Genomic DNA, 27560 nt, shown 5'->3' on the forward strand with positions numbered 1-27560 from the left:
ACTAGGCTACACTGTGGTAATCGATTGGTTGGTCGGAGGTTTATGTCAAGAGTTTTGAAAAATAACATCAAGGTTTTGATATTAGCGACACAGTGAATGGTACAAGGTACAAACACTTTGTATTAAGGAAAACAGAGACCTCTCGAGGACATACGGAAACTAACAACAGACAACGGAGGAGAACTACAACTCCCATGATCCTCCGCCTACAGCACGACGCGTCTGCGTCCGACGTCACACTCTGGCTTGTTTTGGCCGTTTGTTTCGATATCCGGCGATCAAACGCTTTCGATGTGCTGGAAATTGTGACTGAGAGGTACGTGCAATTCATGAAACAGTCTTCGAGTGTTGTAGTCTTATTAGAGCTTGTTTACCTTCGCCATTAAGTTGGGATGAAATACCCGGCTAATAATGAAAATATGTCTTGTTTAAGTGATGTCAGCTGGCGCGGAGGGTTAACGCCAAACAGCTAGCGGAGCCTGGCTAGGGACTTTAGCGAGTACAGATTTGTTTGTTTCTTTTGTCCTGCTGTATATATCACTTATTTAACAATGTCAACGTGTTTTAAAGAGAAAGGAAACCGAACGATCACATTTATACCATCAACAGTGTTTTTCAGCACTGCTATGTGAGATCAGCTAGTCTGTTGTGGACAAGCTATTGGAATTAACAGGCTGTGTTTTAAAACCTTTTTGTAAGCTGACTACTTAGACAGCACGTTTGGGTGTCACAGGCGCGTTTCAGCTGAAACATCATGGATAAACCAAACAGAAACACATATAAATGTCTGCACACAGACATAACAGTTACACCGTGACAGCACGCATTTAAAATATATAAACGTTATTTCTCAAGGACATTAACTCTTTTACTTTCAACTGGTTGTCTTGTACGTGAACTCAAGCTAAATAATGGTCATGAATATAATGTTGATGTGTGAATCTGTCATTCTAGGCCACTTTAAAAATGTTTGGAAACTACATGAGATCTTATGTGCACGCGCAGCCTCACAGACGTAGCCTATCCGATCTAGTGCATCATTAAAGTCAGCATGAAATCAAAATGGATTGCAGTATTTATTAAAAAAGGATTTATCCGTGCGATTTTTTTTCTTTATTAATTCATGCCCTAATCTTCAATCAAAATGACTTCCCCTCCCCCTTGCAGCGACAAAATTCCTCTGATGACGTGTTTACAGGCGCGAGAGCGGGGCAACTTGTCACTCATGAAACTTACTTTTTTTTAAAAGCCATTTCACTCAAATATCCGTCATAATAGGGAAGAAAAGACTATCGCAACTGCTGTTTCATGCTGCCTTTAAGCAACTACGTCTGTGTTTAGATCAAAACTGTGATGAATGCACCATGTGAAGTAATTAATGTGGGATTATGCGTGTCTCATTTCAGGTTCCTGTGTGTGTGCATGGGTGTTTGTGTGAGAGAGAGAAGGTGGACGACTCAGGGAGTCTGTGTGTCTTATCATGGCTGACGGGTCCAGTGATGATGATGTCATCCACCTGGCTAGTTTCAACACCCATCGCAGTCGAGGTACTAACACTAAGGCTTTATTATAAGGAAGAGTGGCATTCTGTATGTCCTGAACCCTTTTTTTTGTGTCATGTTTATTTATTTTTGTCAGCTAAGAAAGTTAGGACGAAGACATCCTACATAACCATATCCTCATCGTCGGATTCTGATGATGAACCTGTCAGATTCGTACCAAATGCCCCTGTTGTGGTCAAGGATGACGAAGAGGAGGAGGAATTGAGCATCTTAGAGGTAACTCTAGCTGCGTTCCAATTCACAGGCTCCCTGCTCACTTAGCACAGCATATCTGTTGAATTCACGAGTGTGAACATATAGCCTACTAGTGGTGGGAGTCCGCAGGGACCTGGTGTTATGATTTTTATGTCAAATGGGTTATATGAAAAAATTGATAGTCATTCAGAACTGTGATTTATTGAAAAAGACATGAGTAAAGATTGCATCTGCATGTGGCTTTGATACTTTGCAAAGTTGTTTTTGCTTTTTCGTTTTAGTTTTTGTTCTATAGAAATAATGGTTTGTGCATCAACCTGATTCTACAGCACTTGCTCTAAATGGTGGTCAGTCTCTTAATTCCTAAAAATATTCATGTAAAATATAGTAACGTAAAATGTTAAGGTGATCATCATAACCCTGAAGCAAAGCCAAAGGGGTTTATTTTGCAATATTGACTGGATGACTGGATGTTATCCTGCTTATTACATGGTTGGTTACATTCCAAATCAGTAAATAAATGATCAAATTATAAATTGCTTCTCATTTGTATGCTGCTTTGGATAAAAGTGTCTTTAAATAAATAAATACATTTATTTGAATTGGAATTATTTGGTTATGTGAGGAGACAGAGACCGCAGAGTGCTTTGAGTGAAATTAAACCAGTAAAGCTATCATTATATAAAAATATTAAAATGCAGAATGTCAACAGTCGACTAGTCAAGTGATTCAAAGAGCTGTCTAATAGACTTGCCATGTATAATAGATGATACTGGTATGCAATTTATATGGATTTGAAGATGGAAACATTATGAATGTTTTTTCTGTAGTTTTTATACACAAGAAGCACATTCAACATGCCATGGTAAGAAGCAATATAATGCCTGCTTATCAGTGAAAATGTTCTTCATCTGAAGCTACCACTTGATATTGAGAGTAAAATAAGGAAAAACAGCAACAGTGCGAATTATATTTTTCTACATAATTTTTTTAGATCGCGCACAGTCCCATTCATTTCTCTGAAGGACCCAAGTTGAGGACAAATGGGCAGTTCCTTGATCCACATAGGAACTTTGACACTCCACTACAATTTTCATTAATTTTTGGTAAAACTAATCCTCTAAGTGTGCAAATTAATAATGTAATTTCCTTTACTTTTCAGATTCATTAATTTTTAGTTAATTTAAAAAAAAAAAAAAATCAAAGTGTAGCATCAAACTGCCTATTATGTGTAGGCAAATATGTGAAGGTAATAAGACATAATACCTGTATAACCAGTTTGAATGTGCATACTGTACTGAATATGAAAATTTAAAATTCCATAATATCTAGGCAAGTCTACAGTCTGTTTTTTAAGTGAGCCTTAAATATCCAAATACTTTTTTTGGACCACTGCACTTTTTGTTTTTGTTTGATTTTTCCCATAAAAAAAAGAAAAGTTAAAGTAGCCTAAGAGAATGAGAAATTATCTTTTTGTTCAGTGCTTAAATTTCTAGAAAATGTATGTGCAAGTACTGCAATATAATTTGATGAGCGGTTCCTGTTCAAATATTAATCATATACATTCTCTTTCCGTCTGGCAGCCACAGCCCTCACCTCAACGTGAGCTGATCCGACCTGCAGCCAAATGGAGTGCGAGCACCTTCCCAGGCCAGGCATCTGGGTCCAACAGACATCCTACCAGCGTTCCTCATCCTTCTGTAGTCGTCGCACATCCTGCATTAGGAAACCAAGCCATAGGTGTCTTAACCACGGACCAGAATGCTGTACCCTCGACGTCTAGAGAAAATGCCTTGCACAGACCTTCATTGCCTGTTAAGGACTCACTGCCCATTCATAAGGACCCTTCAGCTAGTGCACACTCAGCGAATCAGGCCAATTCTGTTTTTTCAGCTCCACCCACCACTGTATCAGGTCAGTCAGACTTGCCCCGCAAAATTGAAGTGGTTGTTTGGCCGAGAACTGAAAAGCCCACAATAAGGCCTCGGACGCCACAGGACACTGTGCTTGTAGAGGTCAGACAAAATGAGCAGCCGGCGGCCCCTCTCTCTCCTGCACGTTTCCCCGGACCGGCTGACAACGAGAGGCCTGGGCCGTCAGCACCCAGAGAACCCCTCATACAGCAGGCCCCTGACCGGACGTCCCTCGATATCCTGGTGAAGGGGGTGGTGAGTCTTCTGATTAGCACCTCACGTTATAGTATTCGACTGTTCATGTCCTGCATTAAAGGTGGGGTTTGTTTTCACGCAAATTTTCAGATGGACCTTTTCCCTGATGTGCAGGACGCATATGTAGCAGAACTGATAGAGAGAGGTGACCTGAAAGATTTAAATGTGTAAGCACATGCCTTTTATCTTCTCATTTCTTGCTCAGACGTACTTTGTTCACATGTGATGTTTGTGAGACATCGTTTGGCTTCTTTAACACAGAATATGCAATATATTGTTGGAAAACCCTGATTATCCGAAGAAAGCAAACTCAGTTTTGACACAAAGCAGTGTTCTCCTCGAGACAAATGATTCTGAGACGCAGGTTCGCACTTTATTTTTTTATCAGATATCCATATTTATTTAGTCATAGATATATTGGGTGCTGCTACTATGAATTTATTACATGTAAAAAAAAATTGTAACTAATCTGGTATAACTTTTTCTTTGTCATACAGGAAAGTGAAAATTATTTTGATTATTTCAAACTAAAGACTGTTGGCCCAGAGATTGTCATTCAGGCTGCAGACATGCTGATGGGTGACTTCAGAATGTTGAGCTGTCAGGATATCAAATGGGCCCTGAATTGCCTCAAAGGGCACTATGCAATCACACGAAAGGTGCTTATTCATACCTACTAGAATTCTTCTACGAACTCTGTAGTCACTCTTTATGTCAGGAGGTTTACATTCAACATCATTCAGTGTCAATAAGTATTGATGAAGCTTGCTGATGTCAGGTGTAGTTACTATACTTAATATTGATTTAAGTTCAACCATTTTGTGTAAAGTTGTGGTCACACTCACATTTACTGTTGCTTGGCAACATTTTGTGAGTGAAATCCAGTATTTTCATGGTAATCTGCATGGTGAAGAATTTCGCCTGGTGGACTTCACTGCCAAAGAAATTTCCCTGTGTGAATTTTGCATCAGATTCAAGTTTGGTAAACTTGACACAAATTCACAGTGCCGAATAATATCAAGCCTCTTGGTTCGGTAGATTCATAAAATAGCTACAGAGCAAAACTGATGGAAGAAGCGCTCATATTGACGCTGTCCTCTCAGCCAGTTTTGTATCACACTATATAATGATCCATTAAAAAAGAGGTGGTTTGAAAAGCAGTTGGTTCATTTGCTAGTTGGCAGAATAGCTTTGGATGTTTATTTATCTTTCATCGTATTTTGTCACATCAAGTCCTGCTTTCTTTCACCTGCGAAATGTCATTTGCTATCATAAAAATGTAATGAAATTTAACACTATTGTATTGGTCATTGGCCAGCTGTCTTAAGATATTGGCATTTGCATCAGCCATAGAAAAACCCATATTGTTTTGCTGTATTGTTATTCATTTGTATGGCATTAATATCTCTGGTATCTCTTGAAGGCCTTATTCGAAGCCCTCAAGAAGTGGCAAGAAAACTCTACTGATCCCTCAGGGAAGAAGAAAAGAAGGAGAGAGCCAAATGAACGCATCTTCATAGACTTCAAGTTTGAGCAGGGTGACTACATATATTTTTGTCCTACTGCAAAGCTGAACCAGGTAAAAGGTGAAATACTAATTTTGTCTCATTCATCACAGGTTCTTTTAAACTGGAAAGAAAGATGTACTTTTTGGAGAAGAATCGCAGATGGAGCCGCGGTAACGAGACAACACTGGAGCCGTCTCTTGTGAAAGAGCTGCAGTTCTATGAGCAGAAAGCCAAGGAAATGGCTGAGGTACTTCACACGGCACACTTCTTCAATTTACTTCTGATGGTTCCTCTTGAAACAACCTAAAGAAGCAGGGTTGAGTGGAATTGTGCTGACAGGCTGTTAATTGTTCAAATAATTACCAGGGCTTTTTTCCCGTTTTCAGCACGAAGATTTTCTTTTGGCTTTGCAAGTGAACGAGGAGCAGTATCAAAAGGTGGGTGTGAAGAGCCAGTTGTTTACACACTCTTGATGCTCTTGTAATGACGTCAAACCACATTATAAGAAACTAATTACAACTGAAAGAGGCCACATTATGCCCTTTTACAAAGTCTTGATTTTGTTTTTGGGCTCTACTAGAATAGGTTTGGAGCTAAACGATCCGTTTAGTTCCTGTCTCTATGAAGCTCGTCACAGGGATTCTAGGGATATAACAGACATGTATTCATCACGGTATGGATGCCACGGCTCAGTGCATACAGTCAGATGACGCATGCAGTCAGTCACATGCGATCCACACTCCAGTCCAGAAGGGGGCGTGTGCGGTAATGCAACGCTGTTTGCTAACCATCACAACAGGAAAAAGATCAGAATAAACGTTTAATGCTGAACTTATAAAGTTAAGAACAGATCGGGAACACAACACACACACAACATTTTTACTTCATTTATTTGTATATATCATATATCAATAATAAGATATTCCTGTTGTTGCTGTCTAGCCTTGTCGTGGTGACATTCAACGTGCAGCAAATTAGGAAATTACGTGGTCTTTCATTGCTCCCTTTGCCAAGTGCGTTTCAAATGGCTTCATTATTACACACAAGTGCCCCTGCTCCCTCCAAAGCCCCCACTTCAAGGGCTCTGCTCTTCGGAGTGAGTAGGGCATAGGGATGATCACTTCTGATTGGAATTTGCCCTGACTTGAGCGTCCTCTAGATAGTGCGGAAGCGTCTAATGCGTCTTTTTGCACTCATGAGTATACTTTAAAAGGAATGCAGAAAATTAAGTATAGGAGGGTTGGGCTTAAGCTTTGAATGTTTAAATATAGTTTAAGTGGAGCAAACCTTTTTTTTTTTTTTTTTTTTTATCCTATTTATGTGTATAAATAAGATAATAAAATATAACACAGGTTTGTAGCTGGTTGTGACCAAATACCTTTTGTTTTATATCAGCCCTGCAAAAATATGACCTATGCAAGAGTGCATTCTGTTTACTGCTTAGTGCTTAATACACTGAGGTAGGTTGTACTATACCAACCACCTCAGTGGGACTGGTTGGTGGAACAAACTGTAATTTGCACTACCGTCTGTTCAAAATAATATAAAAGTAACTTAGTATTGTGGATTTGTTGCTTTTTCCTGTAACACTTTAGTTTAGGGTCCAATTCTGTTTATAAGCTTATTATTTGTTGTTTATTAGCATGCTAATTACTAGGATATTGGCTGTTTATTAGTACTTATAAAGCACATATTAATGCCTTATTCTGCATGACCTTATTCTAGAATATTCCTACCCAATACCTAACAACCTTACTAACTAATATGTAGTAATTAGAGGTTTATTGAGGCAAAAGTCTTAGTTAATAGTGAGAATTGGACCCTAAACTAAAGTGTGACCATTTTTCCTATTTCCGAGCTTACGTACCGAACCGTGACTTCTGTGTACCGTTACACCCCTAGTACATTCCCCGGTAGTAAACTCAAGACTACAATCGAGGCGTTTGAGGGAGTTCAGAAACAGTGCTTACTCATTTAGAAAATAACTCCCTTTGGAGTGACTGTGTGCTTTGTTACTGACCTTTTTCATGCTCAAACAGCAACATTACATATTGTTATCCTTTTCAATGGTTTGATTGTTGGAAAATATTGTATAAAACAGACAGTTCCAGTCCAGCTCTAAAATCAGATTAGAGTGACCTCGTTCAGCCTGGTAATGTGTTTTAGATTATAATCCTGAAGTTTGTGATTTGAGAGTGTGTGACACTTTTGACCTGTGCCCTCAGGACGGGCAGTTGATTGAATGTGGCTGCTGTTGTGGGGAGTTTGCCTTTGAGGAGATGACCCAGTGCACGGATGGCCATCTATTCTGCAAGGAATGCCTGGTAAAGTACGCCCAGGAGGCAGTGTTCGGCTCAGGACGGGTAAGTCATCTGTGGCTGGATAGTTCGGACATTCTGTCTCTGAGGTTACCTTTGTTTCATTTGAATTGAGTTACTGGAAAAGGCAAATGCGGTCACAAACATTATGATGTCATGATGTTTTCAGGCATTGTGCACAGTATTGTTCTTATGTTTTTTAAAAATCCCCTGTATTTTGGTTTCACTTTGCCTTGTGCTTTTTAGGTTCTTCCCAGTTTTTCTCCCATCTTTCTTTCATTTTCATAATCATAAACAAGTTCTAGTATAATTTGTTTGCAGAGTTTGATATTTTATGTCTAATGGAATTAAATTCATACAGTGTGTTTTTAGACACACTAGCATTCAAAAGTTTGGGGTCAGTAATTTTGTTTTTGTTTTTGAATTAACCAAGTCTCTTATGCTTACCAAGGCAGTGTTTATTTGATCAACATACTGTAAAATTAAAGAATGAATCTTCAGCATCATTACCCCAGGCTTGAGTCTGATTTGTCAGAAATCATTTTAATAAGCTGATTTGCTGCTCAAGAAACATTTCTTATTAGTACCAATGTTGAAAACTGTTGTGCTGCTCAATATTTTTGTGAAAACTGTAATACCAATCTTTTTCAGGATTTTTGATGAATTCAAAAGAAGTTCAAAAGAACAGCATTTTTTTGTAACAATATAAATGTCTTTTCTTTACTTTTAATCGACTTAAAGCATTATAAGTGTTGTTTTTAGCAATGATGCATCTAGTTGATCAAATATGAAAAAAAAAAAAACTCTTACTGACCCCAAACATTTGAACGGAAAGGTATGTAGTTTCAGTGTATATATGTTGCCTTCACAAACACTCACTGAACAGTTTACAGTTAGTGTATTTTGGTATTTTGGCTATGCATAAATTAAAAATGGTTCTTCGTGTTTGTTTGCAGTCGGAGTTGAGCTGTATGGATGGGAACTGCACCTGTTCCTTCCCTTCCAGTGAGCTGGAGAAAGTTTTACCTGAAAACATTCTGTGCAAATATTACGAGCGACAGGCTGAGGAGGCCATAGCAGCCACCTGTGCTGACGAACTGGTCAGGTGAGTTAAACACTTCACTTATTCTCATGTTGATCGAAATCTGTATGACTTTTCTTTATTCGTGAAAGACAAAAGGAGATGTTTTGTAGAATGTCCAGGCTTCTCATTTTCACACAAGGAAAGTGAATCGTAATTAAAGCTGTCAGGCTCCAAAAAGGACAGAAAAGTAGTCCATAGTATACAACTTGTGCTCTGTATTTTCGGGGGGGGCGGGGAATTAGACAGCCATGTGATAGCTTTGACTGAGAAAAAGCAATTCAAAACAGAGAAAAAATTACATACTTCAGATTTAAATGATTCATTGTTTTAATTCCTGACAACGTTATTTTGCTCACTTTTTCTTTTTAAGGTGTCCGTTTTGTAACTTCCCAGCACTTTTGGATAAAGGCATTTCTCTGTTCAGTTGCCCAAACCCTCGCTGCAGAAAGGTTAGTCTGTGTGCCTGGATACACAAGTGTTTGAGTGTTATGCATCTCTCTTTGCAGTGATCTCTTTATAAAAGTATGGACATGAGCTGGTTCAATTCTCTCACCCTTTCCACTTCTATTTGTGAGCCCCCGAATGGTGGAATTAGTCAGGTCAGGGGAGGAACAGAGACAGGCATTCATCATGTCTGCTATAAATGTTCAGCAATCTGAACCCTAAACAGAACTCAACAAGGGTTGAGAAGTTCAGCACAACTTGATGAATCAGTATTCCAGTATATCACTGTCTCAACATAGCCACAAAAAAGTGGATTATACCTTCAGGAAATGAATCACAAAACAACAACCTGATGTGCTTTGATAACCAAGATTTTAGAAAACAGACTGTGTTTGTTACAAGCAGTTAAAGACTTAATTAACTATTTTGAAAACAGCTGAACTACTATTATACTGTTGGAAAATGTAATGAAGCTTTTCCAGTAATAATCATCTTTTTCTAAGTAGAGACAAAAAACATGACATTGCTGGTTATTGTCACATTGTATTTTCATTCTAACGAATTGGTTTAATGGGAAATGAACTGATTCTATAAAAATTATTCACTGATTCATGTTTCTTCATGATAGTGAACTATTTGCTAAATTATGCTGTTTATCACTATGTTATTGGCTTGGTCCACCATGAAATTGTTAGTGTTGTTAGTTCCATTGTTCTCTTTTTTTCATGGAAAAACTGGGAATATCAAGGAATATTTTTAAATCATTGATTCTTTCCAGGCCTGGAAAGGTCATTAAAATGACTGAAATCTAAACTTAAATCATGGAAAAGACATGCAAATTTGTAAAGTTTGGGGTCAGTAAGGTACTTATTTTATAAATAAATGAATTTACTTTTCAGCAAAATGTATTAAAAAGTGACAGTTACACTGCAGCACATGTGACACTGAAGACTGGAGTAATGATGCTAAAAATTCAGCTTTGCCATTACAGGAATACTTTTAAAAATATATATTAAAATAGAAAAGAGTTATTTTATTATAATATTTCACCATATTACTGTATTTTTGATTTATAAATGCAGCCTTGGTGAGCATAAGAGACTTCCTTCAAAAGCATAAACATTTTAAATGACCGCAAACTTTTGAATGGTAGTGTAGATCATCTTAATTTCTTAAGTGCAGTTGCTTTAAGATGTATATCAAAAACTGATTAGTTAGGGGTCAAGCACCAAAGGTTTTGTTAGCAGCTTGTAGCTTGACAAGATTCACAGTAGTTTCCCCAACACTGGTTACAACTACATCTGATGTTTTGTCTTTAGTCTTATCAGTGTTGGGCTGTGAGGAATGTATCAGGCAGTGCCAGGATGTTAGTGGATTTCAGCTGCTAGGCAGAACATGTCAAGAACTCTCCACTCAGTTACTCTCTCAAAAGGCCTGAGAGGAAGACTTTGAGTATACAAGTATAATATATTTCTGTGTAAAAATGATTATTTTCAATAATTATCTCTGTCTGAAATGATCCGTTCTTAAAGGAGAACTCCGGTCAATTTTAACATTGAGCTCATTTTTTTGTACTTTTGGAGTGCTGTCAATACAGAGAACAACGACAAAAATCGGTGTTGCCTACACCGAGTTATTCTATTTTTAAAATTTGCACCCTGTTGACTTCAATGGGGCAAGTACTAAACCTGCTTTTAGCCTCTTAACATCCTTGATGTGTCATTACAAGTGCACAGAAAATGTGAGTGATTCCTTCTGAGTGAACACGAGTGAGTCTGACTGCAGTAGATGTGAAAGATATGTATAAAAATGATGTTATTTAAGCCAGCGCAAATACCTGTTTACATCCTGTTTTTCGGTTGAAGTCCAAAGTAGTCGATTGCCGAGTTCACGCGCGTGATCATAGGTATTAAACCTATGCGTGTGAACTCTGCAATCGACTACTTTGGACTTCAACCGAAAAACAGGATGTAAACAAAGGTATTTGCGCTGGCTTAAATAACATCATTTTTATACATTTCTTTCACATCTACTGCAGTCAGACTCACTCGTGTTCACTCAGAAGGAATCACTCACATTTTCTGTGCACTTGTAATGACACATCAAGGATGTTAAGAGGCTAAAAGCAGCCCCATTGAAGTCAACAGGGTGCAAATTTTAAAAATAGAATAACTCGGTGTAGGCAACACTGATTTTTGTCGTTGTTCTCTGTATTGACAGCACTCCAAAAGTACAAAAAAATGAGCTCAATGTTAAAATTGACCGGAGTTCTCCTTTAAAGGGCGGCTTCTTTGAGGCTCATCAGTAAACGGCCACTGTTATGATTGGCTAACGTCATTGCATAGGAAACCGTATCAATGCCCACTCGCTATTGCATGCGAGTAAGTGTTTTTAAAACACTATCCATATGAAACTCATTTACGAACAAGGCATTATGAAATCATTTACTTACAGTTTGTGATGCAGCTGCTGTCAGATTCAATACAGTTGGCTGCTTTGTCTTTCAACAAATATTTCTTTGCAAGCTCTCCATTACACTGTGCCTCATTTACAAAACAAAATGTTCCGAACAAACATATAATCCTTCAACGTGATCCGGGACGCCATTAAAATAATCCACTTGTTTCCAATACTGGAATTCTTCTTAAGTCTGTATAAAGATGCAAACAAGCTGTTTAAACTGGATGCGTCAAAGCAAACGTTCATTCACTCTTCCATTTGTCCTGTTGTCGACAGACTCAAGCACGTGGAGTATGTCAGAAATTGAACGCACATCTGTATACTGTATCCAGTGTAGACAGCATCAGTTATTATAATGGGTTCTATTTGCTTTTGATGCGACGAGACGCTCGCATCCATTGTAGGAAAATGCCTTGTTGATGCTAGAGGTCAGAGGAGAATGGGCCGACTGATTCAAGCTGATAGAAGAGCAACTTTGACTGAAATAACCACTCGTTACAACCGAGGTATGCATCAAAGCATTTGTTAAGCCACAACACGCACAACCTTGAGGCGGATGGGCTACAACAGCAGAAGACCCCACCGGGTACCACTCATCTCCACTACAAATAGGAAAAAGAGGCTACAATTTGCACGAGCTCACCAAAATTGGACAGTTGAAGACTGGAAAAATGTTGCCTGGTCTGATGAGTCTCGATTTCTGTTGAGACATTCAGATGGTAGAGTCAGAATTTGGCGAAAACAGAATGAGAACATGGATCCATCATGCCTTGTTACCACTGTGCAGGCTGGTGGTGGTGGTGTAATGGTGTGGGGGATGTTTTCTTGGCACACTTTAGGCCCCTTAGTGCCAATTGGGCATCGTTTAAATGCCACGGCCTACCTGAGCATTGTTTCTGACCATGTCCATCTCTTTATGACCACCATGTACCAATCCTCTGATGGCTACTTCCAGCAGGATAATGCACCATGTCACAAAGCTCGAATCATTTCAAATTGGTTTCTTGAAAATGACAATGAGTTCACTGTACTAAAATGGCCCCCACAGTCACCAGATCTCAACCAAATAGAGCATCTTTGGGATGTGGTGGAACGGGAGCTTCGTGCCCTGGATGTGCATCCCACAAATCTCCATCAACTGCAAGATGCTATCCTATCAATATGGGCCAACATTTCTAAAGAATGCTTTCAGCACCTTGTTGAATCAATGCCACGTAGAATTAAGGCAGTTCTGAAGGCGAAAGGGGGTCAAACACAGTATTAGTATGGTGTTCCTAATAATCCTTTAGGTGAGTGTATGTGCAAATGTATTTGCCTGTGTGATTTCACAGATCCTGCGATATCCTGCAAAATAAATGCTTTGTTTTTAATGAGTACGAGTTGAGTTGTAAGCTATAGTATGAGTTGTAAGCTATAAAACTTGCTGGATGTTTTAATGGTACAAAGACCACATATATGTCAGAAGATCAAAGCAAATTTGATTTCTCATGTCATGTCCCCTTTAGCATTTTTAAGCAGGATGCTTAGTCACCATAAAATCTGAATTCTTGTTTTTTTTATTCACATTGTTACACACGTAACTCAACAGCAAGGAGCGCTAACTAGTCTGGGAATGTAGGGTGGAAAACCTCAAATGCTGCATTGTCTCTCGCCTTCCCCAACACTCTCTCTGTCTGCAGCTTTATCTTGAAATCCTCGAGCACGCTCCAATCAGTGCATGGACAGCGCTCGCGTAGGCGATTGAAAACAGGTAATCGCTGTTAATCTATTAGGGAAGCAAGCACAGGGAAAGAAAGAGGCACATAGATTCCAGTAACACTCCTCACATGAATAACAACAAAAACAAAAGATTACTACGCTCTTGGATGTAACGATAGACATATGATAAAGTAGGGTTTTAGGCACAATAACCTGAAACATGCTTTGAGATCAATGTTATAACATTGACCGTCTTAGTAAAAGGCATGATGATGGTAGGAGTTTCCCTTGAAAAGACTTTATTCGCCCACCATCAGGCATATGCAACATGGTACTTTTGTGTTTCCTGTAGTATACCAGTTGTCCTCTTGGTGGCGCTCTTGTTCTATAATGGCAGTGCAGTTTTGTTGTTGCACACATCTGCTGCTGATTACACGCTCAACCCCGCCTCACTTCTGCAGCAGCTCACAGCAGGACGGGAGAGGGGGGCAGGGGAAGCCACTCGAACGCCCATAACTTTGGCCTTCCTCTCGGTACCACTGATAGATTAAGTGTGCCTAGGACCTCCTACCTCCTATACATCTTTCTCCTGGTGGAGTCACAGGACTGGAGAGGGAAATTGAGAACAGTTGTGTGGTATGATTTCATAATGTGACCCACTTTCACTTCCTCTTTCTGGCTCTCAGTGTGGCATTCCTATCGAGATGGAGAACTGGGCTCTCTTGCACAGCAGTCCTTGACTTGGCCAGCATCATGAGAACTTTTCCAAAGCCATGCTTCTCTGGACAAATTTGTTGGAGAAGATAGTCTCTATAAAATGACACCTTCCTGATATGGTGTATTACAGTGAGCATATAGGCAGTGTTGTGGCTTGGTGGTTAAACATCGGGGTTTTGGTACCTAAAAGGATGTAGGTTTCAGAGGGTTGATCTATGAACAATCACCTTTGAATGCAAGCTTGTCTCTTGATAAAACTGCCACAAACTGTCAGAAAAACCTTAAGACATTGCACTTAACAGAGCACAGTGCTAAATGCCTTAGACCACTAGGTAAAATGTATAAAATATATAAATAGTGTTAAATTTGCGTTCTATAATTAGAAATGACCTATCTTAAATATTACTTTTTTTGCATTATAATTTTTCTTTTGAGTTTTCTTCAGAATTCCATGTGGCAGCAGATTACATTTCTGAAGAAATAGAAACTTCTGATGGTAAATTTTCCACCGAAGTAAAAGTACTTGTGAAACCGTCAACTAAAAAAAGAAACATCTCTTACATCGAGGCTCAGACTCTCATTCATAAGGTGCAGCTTCATTAGCGAAATTTCAACAAAAATTTAAGGGCAAAAAGGTCTATTGTTTGTAGTGTAGCGATGTATAAAGGCATATGAAATATGATGCTCAGCTCACATAGAAGTCACTTTCAAACCAAGCAGCTTTCTGTTGGTCAATGCGACGAATTCACATGACCAACTTGAACCCGCATAATCTGCATGGGGAAATCTTTACACCCCTGCATGAAATTTACACGTGGATTTCTATTGAAATGACTGGATTTCACCTGTGAAAAAATGTGACCACACCTTTAGATTTTCGACTTAAAGGGATATTTCACCGCTGGAAAGATGAATGTGTATTTAAATTGGGTCATTTATGTAGTAGAAATGTGAAAAATTTTTAAGTTGGTGCCTTCTAAAATGAGAAAAGCCAAAAAAATAATTTTTGGCTCATGTGGATAAAAGACAACAACTCCTAGAATGCATTTGCTTCGCTGCCCTACGAGGCCACTCCCAAGCCATGCCTACCGGTTACAGAGGGCAGTATCTGAAGAAATTATACAACTAGGCTACTAGTCGACTCGAAACTGAAAAGACGGCGTTTTATCGTGAGATCCCCCTATGGGCGGGTTGAAAACATGCGGAACGAGCTCCTACTACTGGCTGTAGTCTCTAGCCTCTGGCCAAAAAAGCCTCCGATGACGCAAAATGACAAATTTTGCGTCCGCGGAGGGTTTTTTCCAGACACACACTACAGAAATCTCTCGTCTCAGGGGGACATGAGGGAGGGAAGCACGGTCATTCGAAAATACTACCGGGTTTCCACTGATCCAAAGCTTAATGCTAATCAGTGAAGTATCCCTTTAAGTCTTTATATTACAGTTCTTTTTGCCATTTTAAAAAGCCCTATTGATGCACCTGTACTCTGAATATTGAGGGTCTTCCCGTCTGTGACCGTTATGTGCCTGCTCTAATCATTGTGTATGGAGATGTTTGCAGCTGTCCACCCACATATGTCCATGGTAGGAACAGTCGGATGTGAAAAACTCTGGAATCCCAGTGCCCCATTAATGACTTCAGTGCTCGTGTTTCAGCACAAGTTTTTCCCTCCTGTCACTTTCACTTGGTGACAGCCCATTTGTTTGTTATGTGGTGAGGAGACGTCCTCTCCTCTGCCCCTCTCTTTCGTCTCTTTTCCCTCGGTGAAGATGAAAGTTGTATAACTGACACACTTTTCCCTCTCCGCTACCTCTGTGGCTCCACCCCTCATAGTGAATCCAGGACACTCATTGGCTAGACCCAGATCCTTCAAATTTGAAATGTGGTACAGTTTATATTTGACCCAGATTTTACTTTTTTTTTTCTCTTAGGTTTTCACATTTCAAAAAATGCATTTTTCTCATTGTGATTGGTTAGTTGTGGCTTTCACATGCTGATCTAGCAACTTTCCCTTCTCTCTGGCTCAATAGACTGACTTTTGTTTCCACTTTATTTTCCACATATCCATGTTCTCAGTTTTGCTTTGATAGATTGTAGCAGCTGCAGCATGTTTTCTATAATTCATGATTTTGCGCAAGAGTTTTAGTAAATATTATCAAATATTTTTACTGTAACTTTCATATAATCCAACTTGTTCAAAAGTTTGAGACTGGTCAAATTTGTTAATATCTTAAGTCTGTTATGCTCACCAAGACAGCATTAATTAATTGATTAAAAAAAAAGAAACCATTGTGGGTTTTTTTTTGGAAACCATGATACATTTTTTTTCAGGATTTTTTGATGAATAGGAAGTTCAAAAGAACAGCATTTATTTATGAAATAGCTATATAAATGTCTTGGCTCTCACTTTTGAGCAATTTAATGAGTCCCTGCAGAACACAAGTATTGATTTCTTTTTTGTTTTTGTTTTTTAATCTTACTGACCCAAACTTTTGAACGGTAGCGTATACAGTATATATTCTGCTCTGGATTGCATTCCGTCCAAGTTCAGACATGCTGCGTACTAGTTGAGTTTATAGGGAGCTGTGTTCGTTCAGCCCTGCCTCATTGTACTTATCATGAGCCAAACCCTCAAATTATGAGCGTTTCATTAAAAACACTTTTGTGTTCTAGTTTTATGATATGTTGCCGTGGCTTTAGGGATGGTTGTGTGTGTTAGCACACGCTGTGGGTGCGTCGCTGTGTCCCTGAGGCTCATCCAGGCCCGTGCTTCTCCAGAACAAGCAGCCCCCCAATCAGATGCTCAGCAAATCTCCTCTTCTGCCTTATAAGGCCTGCTGCTGCTGCACGCCTGTTCAGGAGAGAAGCACTGAGCTTATTCACAGAGTGCCTCAACAGATGTTGCAACAGTTCACACTCTGTAACTAGCTTATGCTGGTTTACTTTGGAGAACTAGTCGCGCATGCACTGGAATAGGTCTTGTTAGCTGCATGATTATGACAAAAAAATCACAATGTTATTTATTTGCTTTGATATTGCCATTTATGATGATTAGAATTTACAACAAAATGCTTTTATTCTATATAATACATTTGTACATGAAATAATTGATGTTCCCATCTCATTATAAACACTAAATACATAATTTCATGTGACAATTTGTGTCCCGAAATTGGACACAAACTCAAAGACCTACAGCCAGCTGCGACAAGCCCCTTAAAGGGATATTTTTTTTTACACAATTTTATTTTTCTGAAATAAAACATACATGTACAGTACCACCTTTAAAGGTAGGGTAGGCAATTTCGGAGAGGCTAGCAATAGCAAGCTAGCTTTGAAAGCATCAGATCGCACCATCCCTTCAGACCGTCTGCAAAGCCACGTCTTCTTCAAAACATCAGTGCACACAGCAGACGAGACAAGAGACGGCGTTATATCACCTCATGTCTCAAAGGACATGACGATAATAATGAACGTAAACCACTTACAGAGCTCGGATTTTACCACCTGACTGCTGTAGATTAATTTCGTCATTGATAGTGTTGACATAGAAACGCATAAATCCGAGTCTGAGGACGTGAACATCTCCGGGTAGAACGTCAAGGGTTGCCATCTTGTAATTATGGTTTGGTGTGAACGCAGCATAAGCTCCTAAACTGTAAAAGGCGGCTGCTATTTGTTTTTGCGGCGCTCAGTGACTTTCTCTTCAACTCTGCATTACGGAGCGCGCTGATGACGTGTGATGTCCACGCATGCAGGGTGCGCGGAGGTATAGAAATACATGCGTGGAGTGGCAGGAAGGACATTCTGTAGGCCTTATGCACTAGAGAAACGAGGGCGCAGCCATCTTTAGAATATTGTCTTTGAACTTCCGGTTTTGCGGTCGCTCTGTATATTTCTATGGCATCGCTGTCCAGGAGTAATTCGCTTTTGAAGTGGATTTACTTAATGTAAAGTTAACGAAAGTTATCATGAGATGTCTTAACAAATGTCAGTAGACCGGGAAGATTTTAAAATGATTTGTTCATTCATAAATACGCAAGATCGCTGTGAAAATGCAGACCAGAAGACAAAAGACAACGAGCGCAGCGCTGAAAAGGGGCGGGGCTACATAAGGTCTGTAGTATCATAGGTCTATATCAACAACAGTCCTTCTACAGCATTTAATAATCTTTAGTTAATGTTCATTTTAACATTTACTAATACATTATTAAAATAGAAAGTTATATAAAGATTAATAAATGTCACAAATGTATTGCATTGTTAGTTCATTTTAGTTAATACATTAATTAATTTTAACAAATGACAGTTACCGCAAATTAAAATGCTGTCATCATCTTCTCACCTTCATGCTCTTCCAAAACTGCACTTACTTTCTTCTGTTGAACATAAAATAAGATATTTTCAAAAATACCATCTTTTGTGTTCTGCAGAAGAAAGTAAGTAAGGGATTTGTTTAACTCTGTGCTTGACTTGTAATCAATGAAATTGCCTAGACCGGAGAATAAATCTCTTATTTTCACCATGTTTATACCGTCTTGATTATAATGGAAGTGTTTTAGTTTTGTTACTCACTCGCTTAATAGAACAAGATGTTGTTACTGATAGGCTTGTAGTCTGATTTAGATGGTTCTGATTGGTCAATGCATTCTTATGCATAACTGACATATTTGTGATTGGTTACAATACTCAGCCACAGCAAAGAAAGAAGCAAATAATATTTTGATGCCTTGTCAAGTAGACCTAAATAAAAAGGGCTTGTGGCTTCTCATCTGAGGGGATGTGGCTGTGATATGAAAGCTGAGTCCACCAGATGAATGGACTGTTTACACAAAAAATATGTTCAGCCAAGATAAAACTAGCGTGACTACCTAGAATTGTGGTTTCCGCTTAAATGAGAGGTATACACACAGCGATTAACAGGAAATGGAGGGTTATGCATTTTGGAGAATCAGATTTATGTTACAAGAATGTGCGGCATGACCCCAAATGTCACCCTAGGCTTGTTTTTCTGAGATAAAGACTTGCCGTTAAAGCCGTTTAACAGCGCAGATGCTGTTTTTCCAGTTTGTTGTGGTACTTTGATCGCTGTGCTAGATGTCACCCATCTATCTTTATTACACAAAATAGACCCTTATACAGGCGCAGGCGAAAGCTACATGCATCCTGTGTGGGTAAAAGGTTCCTGTGGTTCATCTGCAACAGTATTATATATCTTCGAAGTCACATTTTTTCCGCTCATTAGATATATCACCCTGTGCAGCGCTCAAGTGTTGATTCATGGCACACACTAGCCAGCCTGCCTGATGTCTTTTCCTGCAAGAACTTTTTTGTTGTTGTTCATATCTGTAGAAATTCTTGATAAAAAGGGTTGGATGACAGCTTACATATCATGAAAGAATAATGTTAATGGCGCTATAAATGTCTTTGGCTGCTCATAAACTCCATAAATTACACACTTGCTCTGAAGGAATCTGCAGTATTTGCCAACAGAGATAAGCCGTTGCATAACTGTGTGAATCTGAGGCTGACCCCACCCTGTGTCTGAGAGTGTGCGCCCTGTTGATCAGGAAGTGTCAGCCTGGCCTTGCAAGGTATACTTTGTACCAGGAAGCACTGTTTAAAGTGATGTCAGTGTGACGTCACCGCTGTATTTTTAGTCGCGTATATAAACGAAGGTACCAGTGTGTGTTCGCACCTCTGACTGCAAGAGTCACCTCAACTGAAGAGTTGCAGTCACTTCCTGTTAACTTCTTTTCTGTGTGTATACATGCAATTCAGTGACAATCACATGAATCGATAGTTAAAGATAATTTAGGAGATTTAAAATATGATGCCTCTAACTTTTGTAATTACAGATTTTTTTTTAAATAAGGAAATAGTCACATTAGCTGATGAATGAATCTCCAAATTGCATTTTTTTTCTTTGAAGGGCCAGTTACAGTTAAAAACATAATTGTGGTCTCCCATAGCCGTTTGTTATCAAGTCAGACTTAATTAGAATAATAAAGAATCATGGCTTAAAATATGTTGTAAAGTTTTTAGAAAATAATCAGAATCAGAATGAGCTTTATTTGCCAAGCTAAGGAGTTTCACACAAGGAATTTAATCAAATCATAATCAAATCTTGTTGGCGTCTAGAAACCTAATGCCGCTAAAGCCATAAGTCTCATAAGTCAAATTTGAGAATGATATCTCAAACTGTGGGTTTTCTAAAACAATCTGTTAAATGTTGTTGACCCTCCCATGCTGTGCTGTTGTGCTCCACTAGGGGGCAGTGCAATACTGTAGTACTATAGGTCACATGTCTTCATGCGTCACACTTCATGGCTATTGTCTGGCCTGATGTCTGCATCGTTCACCATTTCCATTGTAGTTTCTGATACAGCTTTTTCACAACAATACTGTTGAATGATGATATGTTTTTTTTTTTTTTTTTTTTTTTTACAACATGCAGCCTGAGGCTAGACTTCATTACTGTATTTCTGAGGAAGCCACTTTGCTGGTGTAGCTCCTCATATAGATATATTTCCCACTTAAGATGACGCCCAGAGGACAGGAGCAATTGTTCTGATGTTTTCTGCATCACTCTAAGCTGTCATTTATCATCTGTCACTGTCATTAATATTCAGCTTTATCTTTAATTATTTATGCTAATGGAATTTGTTACCAGGCAACACTGGGTTATGGGATTAGAGTTGACTCTCTGTGGATAGTGGCCACATGTGCCTCTTCTCCATCAGTGGATCTCTTTCTCTGGTTGGTACAGACTGAGGAGGAAGGGGGAGGAAGCATCTGCACAAAACAACAAATATTTTTCACGAAACTTCAGCTAGTATTTATCTCAAAAAGGCATGCAACTCTGCTATTTTGGAATTTTTATACTTTGCTGCAGTCCATACTGGGTTGTCAAATGTGATGGACCATAGCAATTTCAGATGTGTCCCCTGCCTCCTAATGTTTTGTAATAGCCATGTCTGTGCCTGTGAAATGCGTAGGTGTTTACATGGTCTTCACGCTCTGAATGTTTGGCTGCATGTTGCACTCAGTTGTCCTTTCCAGTCAGTTGAAAGGCAAAGCATTGTGGGCAGGCATGGCTAAAGTGGAACAGATGAAAATGTTGTTCCTAGGCAACCAGACAGCCGACAAATGAATCACATCCAAAGTGGAGGGCAGGGATCTGTGCACCCTCAGTCTGCGGTAGTTCACAACGAGCTCTGAATCAAAATTTAGATTGCTTTATTTTAATTAACAATTCTATGGCTTTTTAAATGTACACAGTCATATTCCAGGCCCAGGATACTCCTTTATTTGTATTGTTTGCTAAGGCAAGCTATTGCACATACTTACGATTAGGGATGTGTACAAACCTCTAACCTTAAGTGTTACACTTATACATGTGACTAATCCTTTACCGTTTATTCTGTTGAGATGTGGGTTTCTAAGCCATCAGACCTACCGTTTTCACCTGGTGTGCAGTCAAAATGGCCGAAAATCCCACAGACTTGCATTGAAAGAGGAATGTGTGCCATATCAAGGGACCCAAATGTCAAAGGCCCTGTTTACACCTGCTATTAAGATGCGTTTTGGTCAGAAGGGTCATGCCCACAATACTAGCAGATTATGCAGGAGTAGGAAGCAATATGCACCTCTGAAACAATGCAAGGAACACTGGCTCCTTCCGTATGCACAAACAGAGGTGACCGAGCAACAGAAACTTTGCCCTTTTTCCCCCCACTGGATGAATGAAGTGTAGTCCAGGTGTTTCTCGTTCCACTCTGCATTTCGATTGTGATCAATAACACAGATGCTTGTTTGTGTTCCCTTCCTCAGGAGAGTTGCAGGAAGTGCCATGTGGTGTGGAAGGAGCATGCAGGAAAGACCTGCGAGCAGGTGATGGAGAGGGACGAGATCCGGCTACGGGTGGCCTTGTAAGTGCCCGACTGAAAACTCTTAGCATAGAGCAAGCTTGTTAATAATGCATCCATGCACTATTGAGGGCACTCGGTAGTGTAGTGAACCACCTGGGAGATCATTAGCATTAGCCTGATGCTGAGTCAGCCGTCGTTTCCCCAGGCCTTTCTCATGGCACACTAAAACACTCGCTGTATTTGACGGATTCCCCTGAGTGTTATGTTTGCAAATACACATCATCCAGAGCTGCCCCTATGCACAGCAGGCATTCATGAGGAAGTGTACTGGAGCGCGAGTGTCTGTGTAAACTGAGGCAGCCTATCACTGTTGGTCAGTCTCTAAACTGGACAGGATGTGATCGCCTGCTTTCCTTCCTGTCATTGGATAGGTCATACACAGGGATCAAACAAAGACTGTGTATCCTGTTTACCCCGACCCTTTTCTTTTGCCTACATTTATAGAGGCAGATAAAAAAAATTAAAAAAATAACTGAGAGAATGAATTACATATGGTGTCACAATGGCCGATTGTGTTTTCACATCAATACGATTCAGTGAGATAATCTCTTATTGGTAAGCTTCAATACCAGAATGCTTGCTGTCTATATGTAGCTAGTGAACAGCAGCTTTCTACTTAGGCAGCATCCCTGACTGAAATGAAACGCATTAAGCTCATTTGTAATGCTCCTCATAGGCAGCAATACAAACAGAGCTATTCATGTGAAGCACAAAATAGTTTGATGTTTGCATGTTGCTAAGCTAATGATGCTTTGAAAATACATGAATTTTCCATCATTTATGAGACCACGCTTTCCCGCCATTGATTTTTTTTTTTTTTTTTTAAATCTAGTGGGGAAAGAATTAATAGTAAATTTTCAATGTAACACTTTTTTTTTTTTTTTGAATGGAAAAACTTGTACATTTATATTACCTTTCTTAGTAATGCTTTACAATAAGGTTCCATTCGTTAACATTAGTAAACTACATTAGTTAACGTACTAACAATGAAAAATACTTTAAAAACATTATTATTCATGGAGCCCTGCGTGTGACATGCGGACAAAAAAATAAGAATTCGTTCCCTCGGTTTAGTAAATAGTTCGCATAATATAATTCATTCCCTTGTTTTAAGTAAATAATGCGAACAATATAATAATTAATTCCCTCGTTTTAAGTAAATCGTTTGCACAGTATAAGTCGTTCCCTCGTTTTAAGTAAATCGTGTGCACAACATAATAATTGTATTGTATGCACGATTTAGTCAAACGAGAGACCTAATTATTATTTTGTGCGCATGATTTACTTAAAACAAGGGAATGAATTAGTAAAACATGGCCAAGATTTACTAAATTGTAAATTAGTAATTCGTGGGAACGATTTGTTTAATTTGTGGCCACAATATACATATTTTTCCCGCATGTTATGTGCAGGGCTCTGTAATTAGTATTATTAATCTTAGTTAATGTTAATTTTAACATTTACTTGTACACTATTAAAAAGTTTTTTATATATATATTATTATTACATTATTTAATAAACCTGAGCTAACCTGAGCTAACATGAACTAACAATGAGATACAACAAATGTATTGCTCATTGTTAGTGTTAGTTAATGCGTTAACTAACTTTAACTAATGGGAGCTTATTGTAAAGTGTTTTGATAAATATATATTTTTTACACTGAGCTTATAGCACTCCATTCTGATTTAGAATTTAAAGCAACATTGTATAGGTAGGCAGCTCACTAGGTTTTGAAACAGAGCTTTCATATAAACCTGAACACAAATGTCATTTGTTTTATGGCCAGTGAGGAAAAGATGACCGCTGCCCGTGTCAGGAAGTGCCACAAGTGTGCCACAGGTCTGGTGAAGTCAGAGGGCTGCAACCGAATGTCGTGTCGCTGCGGCGCCTTCATGTGCTACCTCTGCCGAGACCCTATTAACGGCTACAACCACTTCTGCCAGCACGCTCGCTCGCCCGGTGCCCCCTGCCGACACTGCAAGAAGTGCTCGCTGTGGACGGACCCCACGGTAAATCTCACACTTTACACTTCAGCATCCACTTCTTTTCCTTTCATGAGATCATCCTTGTAAAACAGCAAACACCTTTAGTTTCTATACATCTATTCGGTTTACAACAGGTTTAACATCCTCCTGTAAAATATCTTCAAGCCCACACAACCCAGAGGGTATTTGCACTTGGGTTACACAAGGTACACAAAGTACTCCTGTAACTCCTGTTACACAAAGTACTTCCTGCTCCTCCTTTTTGAGCCTTATTTTGGAATGGAATTGTAGGTGTTAATTTTGTAATTCAAATCACATGATTTGCATTGATTTTCATTTAATTTATTTGACTTTTTTTTAATTGTCTTCTATTTGATTTAAAATTAATAGACAAAAGCTTTAAACAGACATTACAATACGTTTACATTTTAATTGCATTATTTTTAAAATAATGCCCTAAATGTGATGCATTGATAGTGTATTCATTGTATGAGTAATTTGGTCTTAGGATAAACACCAGGTGATGTATGGTGTAATGACTTTGTGTCAGCTTTGAATACAGGGCTTTTCAGAGTTTAACACATGAGAGGTACAACCGTCAGTGAAACATGTTTGTCTCATGTGTGTTGATGGATTGGTAACTGCAGTATTCATGCATTAGCACCATCAAGCATTTGCCTCATTGCTTCTGCATCTTTATCACTCAGTACTATGATGACTAAAGCACAAATTGCTCATTCATTATTGACAACACACTGAGAATTTTCCCATTTATTAATCATAAAAAGTTGTTAGAGTACATTCATAGTAGATTGGTATATGTTATACAATAGTTTAAGACATCCTCCTATCGCCTACATTTTGCTCAAAATGATTTTTAAGATGTATTCATAAAAAAAGTTATCTAGTAGAATGTCCAGACTCATTTTCCACCCTAGCTTTCAGAAATGTTTCTGCTCATGTTAAATGCACATGTAACACACACCATATCTAACCCGATTAATCAATGACTTAAAAAAAACATGCATTTACAGAACTTTTTTATCAGTTGTTCATTTTTTAACTCTGGATTTTAAAGTAATAGTTCACCCAAAAATGAAAATTCTGTCATTTACTCACCCTGATGCTGGCCTGTATGAGTTTCTTTCTTCTTCTGAACACAAAAGATGAAATTTTAAAGAATGTTGGTAACCAAGACAGTTGATGGCACCCATTGACATCCATAGTATTTTTTTTTTTTTTTTTGTCTTCTATGGAAGTCAGTGGGTGCCGTCAACTGTCTGGTTACCAACATTCTTTAAATTATTCAACAGAAGAAATAAACTCATACAGGTTTGGAACAACTTAAGGGTGAGTATCTATCCCTTTAAATATAATTCAGCTAAAAACAAAAATAAGAATAGAAAAAAAAAAATATATATATATATTTATGTGTATATTATATTATACTGTATATTTGGGCTTTTAGTTAGGGGCAAAGGGGGATCGCCATAAAGGAAAGGGGTGCGCTGGATTTATAACACGACAAAATGAGAGTATCATTGGAATATGGAATAATTATCATTTTGTCTCGATTTACCTTTTTTAAAATAATCGTTGGAATCCAAAATCAAGAAATCGCTCAGCTCTACTCCACACCATAAAAGGAGGATGAGAAGCTTCATAAGTTCAGACTTTGTGCATAATGTACATAAGTTTGAATGTAGGTTAACTTAAATTGGATTGGAGAGATAGTTTTTGTATTTGATGTGTGTTGTTACCATCAAATTCTGCTAGCTGTCCATGGGAACAATAAAGTCAGGGTTTGGAACGACGTAAGGATGAGTAGAGGGCAATGGAATTGTCATTTTTGTCAATTGTATTATTGTGATCGCTAAGCAGTGAGAATAATTGAGAAATCCTTTTCACTAATTATCCGATTAAGGCATTTGAATCCTGTTTTTGTGTGGAGAGCGCGGTCAGGGTGCCGTCCTGCTGACAGCCCGGGGGCTGCAATTACCCCTCCTTTCAGAGCCGTGCCTAATCACCTGGCACCGTGTACCAGGCTAACTGGTGAACTTGAGCTGTTTTGTGTTTGACCGATGAAGTGGACTCCTCCCAAGTTCATCTGATTTCCCGTTTTTGCCAAGGTCTGACGTGGACGTTGGCATGAGATTGTTTCTGGCGGGGTTTGCTGGTCTTTCCGCATAATTGAACAATAACCGGAGAGCCTGATTACAGTGCCTTGTTTTTGTTTGTTTTTTGAAAGGCTTTTTTGTTTTCTCCACTTTTGTATCTCTTCTGCCCCTCTCATTTACTGTGTCTTTTTCAATCCACAGCAAGATGATGAGCGAATCATTCAGGAGATTCAAAAAGAAGGTGAAGCGGAGTTAAATAAGAAGACCAATCAGTCAGGTCAGTGTTCCTCAACTGGATAACTTTAGTCGGCCACCTAAACTCAAATCCTGTCAAATGATATTCTGTAACCTCTCCCTCAGAAACCACAGGGAAGCGAGTGGGTCCTCCCCCCGAGCCCATCCCAGCGAAGCGCCCTCGGGTCACATTCCAGGTCCCCAACGCAGCTCCTCAGGCCGTTCGTGCCCCTCTGCTCATCCCCCAGGTCATGCTACCCGGGCCGCAGCAGCATCTTTTCCTTCAGCCTATTCCAGCCCCCTACGTGCCCCCGTTGCCCAACCTCCCTCCAGTAAATTACAACCCACGTAACATGAACTTTGACTTCAATATGCCTATGCACTATGGACCACCGCATCGCTTCTTTCAAAGACCTCTTTGAGGACACCATGGTACAGAGAGCCACATTCAATCTACTACTAAAAAAAAAAAAAAGATTCCAAGATTCTGTCTTAACCGTTAGCCCTCGCTGTTTTTTTCTACGTATTTTGTAACCAGAACCAAACTGATTTTTCTGGAGAGTTATAAGGACGCCGGTTGGCTTCTTTGTTGAAAGTCATTTTTTTGAACAACATACTGAGTGAATAATATGAACGCCTGTTAGTTTTCAGATGAATAAAACAAAGTACTTGATTTAAATTTAAACATTGTTTGTTTGCAAAATCTGTCAATATGGGCCGCTTTTCTGAAATTACAAATACATTTTGGGTTTGGCTGCAATTTCCACCATGAGGTTTAATATTTTACTTCTTTTGTTTTAATCCAGGGTTTGTCTTATCTTGACATTTTTACTCCTGGAAATACAAATGCCTAGAATAGATTATCATTTTGATGACTATTGATGCCATTTCCGATGTATAAATCAAACTTACTATTTGTAGCGCCAGTTTGCTACTAAAGTTTACATTACCGTTCAAAAGTTTGGGGTCAGTCAATTGTTTTAAATAAATAATCATTTTATGCAGCAAGGATACATTAAATTGGTCAAACATGACAACAAAGACAGTGTTAAAAAAGATTTATATTTCGAATAAATGCTGTTCTTTTAACTTTCTGTTCATCAAAGATTCCTGAAGAAAATGTTAAAATAAGGATC

General features: G+C 38.9%; 1 protein-coding gene across 1 annotated transcript; it reads left to right on the forward strand.

The window, feature by feature from the left end:
* The first annotated feature begins 220 nt into the window (after positions 1 to 220).
* rnf216 (ring finger protein 216) lies at positions 221 to 27511 on the forward strand. Its single transcript, XM_079872375.1, has 17 exons — positions 221 to 316; positions 1407 to 1547; positions 1639 to 1778; positions 3341 to 3925; positions 4016 to 4092; positions 4187 to 4289; positions 4423 to 4584; positions 5349 to 5463; positions 5544 to 5680; positions 5820 to 5870; positions 7659 to 7796; positions 8708 to 8856; positions 9206 to 9284; positions 21988 to 22085; positions 23875 to 24097; positions 26392 to 26467; positions 26551 to 27511. The coding sequence occupies exons 2-17, from the start codon at positions 1481 to 1483 to the stop codon at positions 26844 to 26846; spliced, it is 2496 nt and encodes an 831-aa protein (XP_079728501.1). The 5' UTR covers positions 221 to 316; positions 1407 to 1480; the 3' UTR covers positions 26847 to 27511.
* Positions 27512 to 27560: the final 49 nt, after the last annotated feature.

This window comes from Squalius cephalus (assembly GCF_949319135.1).
Source record: "Squalius cephalus genome assembly, chromosome: 1".
Taxonomy (NCBI): domain Eukaryota; kingdom Metazoa; phylum Chordata; class Actinopteri; order Cypriniformes; family Leuciscidae; genus Squalius; species Squalius cephalus.

Bases quoted from the DNA above. Each gene is read 5' to 3' on its own strand.
- rnf216 (XM_079872375.1), top strand. From the start codon at position 1,481: ATGGCTGACGGGTCCAGTGATGATGATGTCATCCACCTGGCTAGTTTC. The intron at 4,290-4,422 runs GTTCGCACTTTA...TTTGTCATACAG, and splicing joins CAAATGATTCTGAGACGCAG to GAAAGTGAAAATTATTTTGA. The intron at 4,585-5,348 runs GTGCTTATTCAT...TATCTCTTGAAG, and splicing joins ACTATGCAATCACACGAAAG to GCCTTATTCGAAGCCCTCAA.